General features: G+C 39.7%; 1 protein-coding gene across 1 annotated transcript; it reads left to right on the top strand.

The window, feature by feature from the left end:
* The first annotated feature begins 2,474 nt into the window (after window positions 1-2,474).
* LOC105970702 (uncharacterized) lies at window positions 2,475-2,915 on the top strand. The gene has a single exon (XM_012995535.1). The coding sequence runs from the start codon at window positions 2,475-2,477 to the stop codon at window positions 2,913-2,915; it is 441 nt and encodes a 146-aa protein (XP_012850989.1).
* Window positions 2,916-8,052: the final 5,137 nt, after the last annotated feature.

Below are 8,052 nucleotides of genomic sequence, written 5' to 3'. Positions count from 1 at the left end.
TGTTTTAATGCTGATAAATAATTTAAAAAATATATTTTCCGTTACCATAAATAGATACAACATTCAATTGTTAAAAATATTCCGTGTTTAAAGTTAGTGTTTGATGAATTACGTGTGTTGGATGATTTTAATTGCCTTGACCAGCATAAACTCATTTTAATATTGATAAACACTTTTTAAAATATCTATTTCATTAGCGTAAATATTTTTTTGTTGGTCAAGGACCTTCCACAAAAAACTCCCATCATTTGAAGTTACCTTTAGCATTGTTTGTAAATTAATTTAAACTAATTAAAAAAATCTAGATAATTGACATATATGGAAAGTATCAAAGTTAAATTACATGGAACATCAATATAGTGATCAAACTGTTCCAAATTCTTGAAATGTAAAGATGAACCACATTTAGGGGTGGAAATCGGACTGAATGAATTGAAAATGACTTTTTCGGAAAAAAATCAAGTGTTTTCGAAAATAAAAAATGAGGTCCAATTTTTGTTCCAAAAAATTCGGAATTCTAAAATCAATTATCATTTCGGAATGCCTCGGCATAGGCAGAATTTCAGAAATTTATAATATTTTGATCCAAGTTCTGACATAATGCAAATTTTCATAATGTTTTCACTATTTTTGGGAATCTTCTAGCAAAATGCACGACAATCCAAAAAAAAAATCAACAAAATGCAATAAATAAAATCATATGTAGAAAAAACATCATGCAACACAGAGTTTCAGATAAAAGAAAAAAAAAGTGACAAATAGTTTCTAATACCAATCAATATTTTCTATGGTTTTTAGTTTATTTGGTCCTTGGGTATTCATATTTTACATATAAAATATAACATATATTATATTATGAAATTACAAAAATATATCATAAAATTATATTATAGATTTCAAAAAATAATCAAAATATTTGGAACTAAAATCAAATCGAAAGTTTGAATTTTCGGTAATTTTATACACAATTTCCATTCCGTTCAAAAAAATCAGAAAAATCGGAAATTAGAACTTCGCCATCGGAATAAAAAATACAGTTACCAATTCGGATATTTTCTTACCAGAATTCGCTAAATTCTGAAATTTCATTAAGATTTCCACCCCTAACGACATTGCATTTTTTCTTTTATTTTTCCTTTAATTTATTTTATGAGACATACATACGTATGATGATGTTTTTTTGTTCGTCATATATCTTACCATTTTAGATGTTATTACAATATGTTATTGAAAGAATGTTTAATGATGTTAATTATAAATGTATTAAGATTACCTATACTAGTTTATCATCAAATTAAGTTGATATACCAAATTGGGCCGACCCAATGGGACCCCAGTTTATCTAATAATTGGGCCCACTATACGAAAGCCCAATTGGACCCGATACACGCAAGCCCAAACACCTTCAAAATAAGGCTTGAGCCCAACAAAGTAAACCCAACCCAATCAACGACATATAAATAGAGGTTTTTACTCATTTTGTTAATGTTCGTTCTATTATTCACAAGTATTCTAGATCACGAATTCTCTATACCATCTCCACGATCCGTACATCTGACTTGAGCGTCGGAGGGGTTTCCGCCGGATCAACCCCCGGCTTAGTTCACGTGTGTTCATTTCGCAGGGAACTCATGATCATCAAATTGGCAAGCTATTGATCCGTTTTTCTCTCCTAGCTCGTTTACCACACTACCCCAGGTGATCTGTGTAATTAGCATCATCATTTTGGCGCCGTATGTGGGAATGCAAACCAGATCACGTAGCCAGCAAGATCCTCATGAGTCATCTGCTCGGAGAGAGAATGACACAGCTAACAACCTCCCGATCCGCGGAGGCTCCGGCTTGCCACCTCCTCCCCGTGCTCCCGATCCCCTCGCGATGTCCAAGTGAATCCCCCTCGGGATCCATCCCTCGCCGATCCACCACTCCCTGCTCCCCGAACGGTTCAGATAACCGAGGATGCGCTCCAACACATGATAGCAGAAGTCTCAACTCGCGCCGCCGCAGAGGCCGTGACCCAATATATCGCCACGATGGGAGCAAATTCTCCCAACGCGATACCCAAACCTGCTCTACCTGTGGTGTCGCCCATGGCACCACCGCCAGTCCAAAATCGAATAAGTGTGTCCTCATCCACTTCGGACCCACGGTCCTCGGTGCAACTATCCACTAATCACAGGGGAGCACAGCCCAGACATCAACGTCAACGCTCACCCCAACGGGGTAACACGTCTCCACAGAGAGTCCCTCTCTTTAATGAAGGAGAAGGCGAGGTAAACAGTAGAATGTCTCGCCAAATTTCCTTCCCCCAATTGAACAATCCAATTGGCGGAAGAATGCCTGCCCCAGCAAGACGCAATCCTTTCACCATGGACATCCTAAACGAGGTATTACCTCAAGGAGTGAAAATCTCAGGATTACCTTAGTTTGAAAGAACCACCAACCCACAATAACACATAGAGAAATTCCACGCCATGGCAGATTTGTATGGGCCAACAGATGCATCAATGCGCAAGATGTTCCGCACCACTCTCTCCAAGCGGACCATGAATTGGTTCAACTCTCTACCTTCAGGATCGATCGACACCTTCTCTCGATTATCGCAACGCTTCACCAACCAATTCGCCATCAACAAACAATATGCCAAGACCCCAGCACACCTTTTCTCCGTCATACAGAGAGACAACGAAACACTCCGCAACTACATCAAGCATTTTGTGGAAGCTGTCCAAGAAGTCCCAAGCGTAGGACAAGACATGCTCTCCCGGATCATGCACCAAAACTTGAAGTCGGGTAGATTCAAAGAATCCATTGCCGGAAGGCCTCCTAGAAACCCAGATGAATTGTTGAATCGAACTGATAAATACGTACGAATGGAGGAAGCTGTTAGAGTAGGCGGCCGAAGAACCAACTAATTGTTGTGTTTTCTCACGCTACTCGTAAATAAATATTTTGTATTAATGATAAAAACCCCCTTTGGCATTCTATATCTTTGTACATTGCATAAGCATAAATGTAGTCCTTACAGTTACTTAATTACTATAAATATATCTAGTAGAATCGTGAGATTATTTATTTAATTATAGTAATTGTTAAACATAGTTCCTAGTCAACGGGTTACGCCACTAATGAGGATATCGGTCTTTCCCATTCGAGACTAGCACTTAGTGTATGTGTACTACGTCTCATCAGTCAACGGTGTTGTGACATCGGCATACATAAGTGGGTGCTCATAAGTTGCTGAGGTCACTGAACTCCCTCAATCTAGAGATCTTTAAGTGGTTCCCAATAATCGAGTAGGGGTTTCTATGATATAGTTGTACACCATTAATCCTTAAGACCCAGACATCACCGTGGCTTCACTAGAGGACCAGCTGTATCGTGACCTGTCCCGGAGTTCCACCGAGGACCACCCCAAGGGCCAATGTTCATGTAGTCCAAAATCTAGTGGGAGGTCTGTGCATTGTAGTAGGAGATTCGATCGCTTGATTAGTCATGGATATCCTGTGTGTTCTTGCGATTTATATTCCATGAAGTCTTTGGCCACAGCTGAAAGTGCCGTGATTAGAGAAATGTGTTTCTGTAAGTCAAACACGAACGGATTATGTAACCAAGAACATCCACACTGTTATTGAACTCATAAAGAGGTCTCGACGAACCAATGCCTCTAGTTCAATCGGGATATATGTATCGAAGGGATCCTACTGTACGTTAACTATATCACACGGTTCTTTCTTGCAGGCACTTCATTTGTATCTAGGGAATCATGACGCATAGTTGCTAGACGCCAATCTTGATTCGTTGGGTAGTTAAGTTGAAACTAGCTTCAACATAATTGTAACTCTAGGGGCGAGTTTAAACACAATTGGTTGTGGGCCCACGGCTAGCTTACACCTGAACCATCAAGGGTCACACTGCTCGTGTACTTGAGTTCCGTAATGCAACTAGCTAAGATTAATTAGTTAATTTTAGTGTAATTGGAAGTCAATGTGATTGAGTCCAACATTCGTAATTGTTAATTACGAATGAGAATAAGTAGAGGAAAATAATCCAACGGAAATTTAGTGAACTTTCTATTTTGGGAAGTTTCCCAATTTGGCAAGTCCTAAATTAGGGTTTCCAATTTCGGAAATTGGTAAATTGCAAAGTGGTACTCGTATCGACGAGGATTTGTGCTCGTCGTCAAAATAAAATTGTTATATTTTTGCGAGCATTCGTTTGTTAGAAACGAGCCGAGAAAGAGAGTGGACTTAAGTTGTTGGGCCTAGCCCAACTTAAGGCATGTTAGGGTTTTCACAAGGAGCATATAAATAAGATTTATATGTCTTGTGAAAGATATGAAAAAACACACAAAAAACGACATAACACAAGCTTGAAACCCTAGCTTCTCTCCCCACGACCGTCCACCTTGTAGCCGAAACCCTACCTCCGCCACCAGCCGTCGCGCCGCCGTCGGTCGCCGCCGCATCGGCATCTTCCTTTTCCCTTGGTTCTTCTTCGTTGTACTTAGCCTATCACGTATCTAGTGCTGCGTGGATAGTTGAATATACGAGGTGAAACCTAAGAGGAGGAAGATTATTATACCCCCAACGCCGCCACCAGGGTGTCCCCACGCGCCCCCACGCACCGCCACAAGTCGGTGATGCGAGAAGGCAATTTTGAAAAACTACTCTCGGATTTTCTGCGCAGTCCGGCGAGAAAATTCTGCATAAATCAACTGGTGATCGGATGGACGTGAACATTTGAAAGAAGCTTCACGACTCATAAATCTCCAATCTCCTAGAAGAAATTGTCCATCTAGTAAATAACCATGGAGATATTGAAGTCGGAGCAGGGCTGTAATTTCAGGGCTGTAATTTCAGATCAGCAAACACGTTTGATCAGTAGGAGTGGGAAGAGCAGCTAGCCATCTTCTCGAGTCTTCGTTCGATTCACGCTTCAAGGCTAACATATCGTTTTCCGTAATTAATATACATGTATTAATTAATTTATATAAATTGAGATTAATGTATGTTAATTGATTATTGAATCTGATGAATCTATATGTTCGATTATGTGTTTATATGAATCATTCGTTGAGCATGTTTATTATTTGTTTTAATTTCGTGAGCATGCTATGATGATTTAATTTATGTTATTTAAATTAAGGGTTAAATACAAAAACACCCATGTACTATGGACTTTGTATCATTTACCCCCTGTACTACACATAAATACAAAAACCCCCCTCACATTGCATTTTTTCCGAAATATGACGAAAATACCCCTATATATATATAATTTTTTTTTTCTTTTCTGTGAGCCATTATCCACCATATATTTTACCATTTTCAGTCAATTTTACGTTGAAAATTTTGGTATTTATAATTTTTCTCCAAAACATCTAATTGCTTACATTTTTTTTTTCTAAATAAAACCTTTTATTTTTGTCATTTTGAGTTTCTTCATTTTTTTTTCTTAAATGTCTTCCGGTAGTTCAAACATCCTAAGATTACAAACATCTTTACAATCCTATTATTGTTGAGAATTTGAACTACCGGAAGACATTTAAGAAAAATAAGAAAAAATTCAAAATGACAAAAATAAAAGGTTTTTATTCAGAAAATTTAAAAAAAAATCTAAGTAATTAAATGTTTTGAAGGAAAAAGTAAAAAAATAAAAATTTCCCAAGTAAAATTAACCGAAAATGTTAAAAAATATAGTGGAAAATGGCACAAACAAACCCTTATATTTATAGGTTTAGCAGGGGTATTTTCGTCATATTTTGGAAAAAATATAATAGCAGGGGGGTTTTTGTATTTATGTGTAGTACAGGGGGGTAAATGATACAAAGTCCATAGTACATGGGTGTTTTTGTATTTAACCCTTAAATAAATTATATATGCGAGCATGTTTGTTGGTGATTGGAAGCGAAAAGGTACGCACTTAATTGTAATTTATTGTGCACTTGTGTTTATATAAATTTGTTTATATAAATAAAAAAAAAAAAAAATATTCCACTGCGTACACCTTGAAGATCACTGTTTCGTCCCCCACACTCATTCTTAGCTCTCTCTTTCCTACATCAATAATTGACCTACCGGTCGCTAAGAAGGGGCTTCCTAAGATAAGGGGAATATTTTCATCTTCCGCTATGTCTATTACTAGAAAATCGGCCGGGAGTATAAACTTATCTACCTTGACCAATACATCCTCCACTATACCTAAAGGGTGAGTAAAAGATCTATCGGCTAGCTGCAAGGTCACGGAAGTGGGCTTAATTTCTCCTAAATTCAATTTCTCATAAATTGATAAAGGCATTAAATTTACGCTCGCCCCTTGATCACACAACGCCCGCCCAAAATACCTAGTACCTATTGTGCATGGAATGGTACAACTCCCCGAATCTCTAAGCTTCGGTGGAATTTTATTTGCAAGGATCGCACTACTTTGCTCATTGAGGTCTACAATTGCTGCACACTCCGGAAGCCTCATCTTCTTCGACACAAGTTCTTTTCTAAACTTAACCCAATTCGGCATATGCTTAAGTGCCTCAACAAAAGGAATATTAACATGCTACTTTTTAAGATAATCCAAAAATAACTGAAATTGCATATCAAGCTTAGAGTTTTGAAAACGTTCAGGGAAAGGTACCTTGGGAGTAGGTTCACTTACCGTGATCTTTGTGTTGCTTGGCCCGACCTCGGTTTTTTCCTTGGGCTCCTCTACAATAGGCGGTGGTGCAACAGACCTTTAAGGACCTTCCTCTAATTGCCTCCCATTTCGCAAGCTCACTGCATTGCACTGCTCGATGTTGCTCTTTCGGGGATCCTCCGTATTCGACGGCAGTGCTCCCAACGGCCTCGCGTTTAGTTGGGTTGCAAGTTGCCCCATCTGTGTCTCCAAATTTCGAATGGAAGCTTGAGTGGATGTCATGAATTGAGCTAAGATATTTGCGAGATCTCCACCTTGAGGTGGAGCTTGAGGCGGATTTTGGAATCCGGGAGCTGGCCTTTGTTTGTCCTTGCTGATTTCCTCCCCATCCAAAGTTAGGGTGATCTTTCCATCCCCGATTATAAGTGTCGGAGTACGGGTTCTTCTGTTGTCGGTTGGTGTCATTCACGTAATTTAGAGACTCCGTTTCTTCTAAGCACTGGTCGGGACCTTGGAGTGCATGAACTTATGAACTTGCTGAGTCTGCAAAGCCGCCACTTGCTTTGATAGCTTCTCTAACTGGGCCGTGATTGCAGTGACCCCGTCTAACTCTAAAATTCCTCCCGTTTTAGTGGCTCCGCTGTTTGACCGATCCGATGCCCGCATGTATTTATTTCTAGCGATCCGCTCCAAAAGTTCGTAAGCTTCGTCATAGGTCAAGCTCATGAACATACCGCCAGCTGCTGAATCGAGCACCGTTCTCGAATTATCTTGCAATCCATCATAAAATATTTGAAGTTGCCGCCACTCTTGAAGTCCGTGATTCGGGCATCTCCGAATTAATTGTTTGAACCGCTCCCACGTCTCAAATAATGCTTCACGGGCTTCTTGTAAGAAGTTTTGTATTTCTCTCCGGATTCTCTCAGTTTTGGTTGGGGAGTTGTACGTATTCATGAAGAGATGTGCTAGCTGGGGCCAAGATGAGATGGAGTGCGGTGCACGAGTTTGTAACCATTCTCGGGCTGCTCCTTGCAAAGAGTGCTTGAAAAGGCGGAGTTGCAGTGCTTCAGGGGATACTCCGTTCATCTTGTGCGAATCACACGTTTCGAGAAAGTTGACCAAGTGGAGATGCGGATCTTCATGAGCTAATCCGCTGAACAACCCATTGTTTTGGAGCATAGTAAGGAGTCCAGCTCTAATTTCGAAATTATTGGCTTCAATGGGGGGCTGCTCGATGCTCGATTGGAACCCATTGAGTGTCGGAACGGTGTACTCATGCAATGCTCGTTGACGAGGTGGTGGATTAATGAGTTGTTGTTGCTCTTGCTCGTTGACGATATTTCCTGCCGCATTCGGTAGGTGCCCTTGGTCATCTCCCCTACGATTATTCTCTTCTTCCATTCGCATAAAAAGTACCTA

The sequence above is a fragment of the Erythranthe guttata genome, chromosome 11 (assembly GCF_056151865.1).
Source record: "Erythranthe guttata isolate IM_541 chromosome 11, IM_541, whole genome shotgun sequence".
Classification (NCBI taxonomy): Eukaryota; Viridiplantae; Streptophyta; class Magnoliopsida; order Lamiales; family Phrymaceae; genus Erythranthe; species Erythranthe guttata.
Note: the sequence above shows the minus strand (reverse complement) of the source record. Positions and strands in the feature narration are given on the sequence as shown.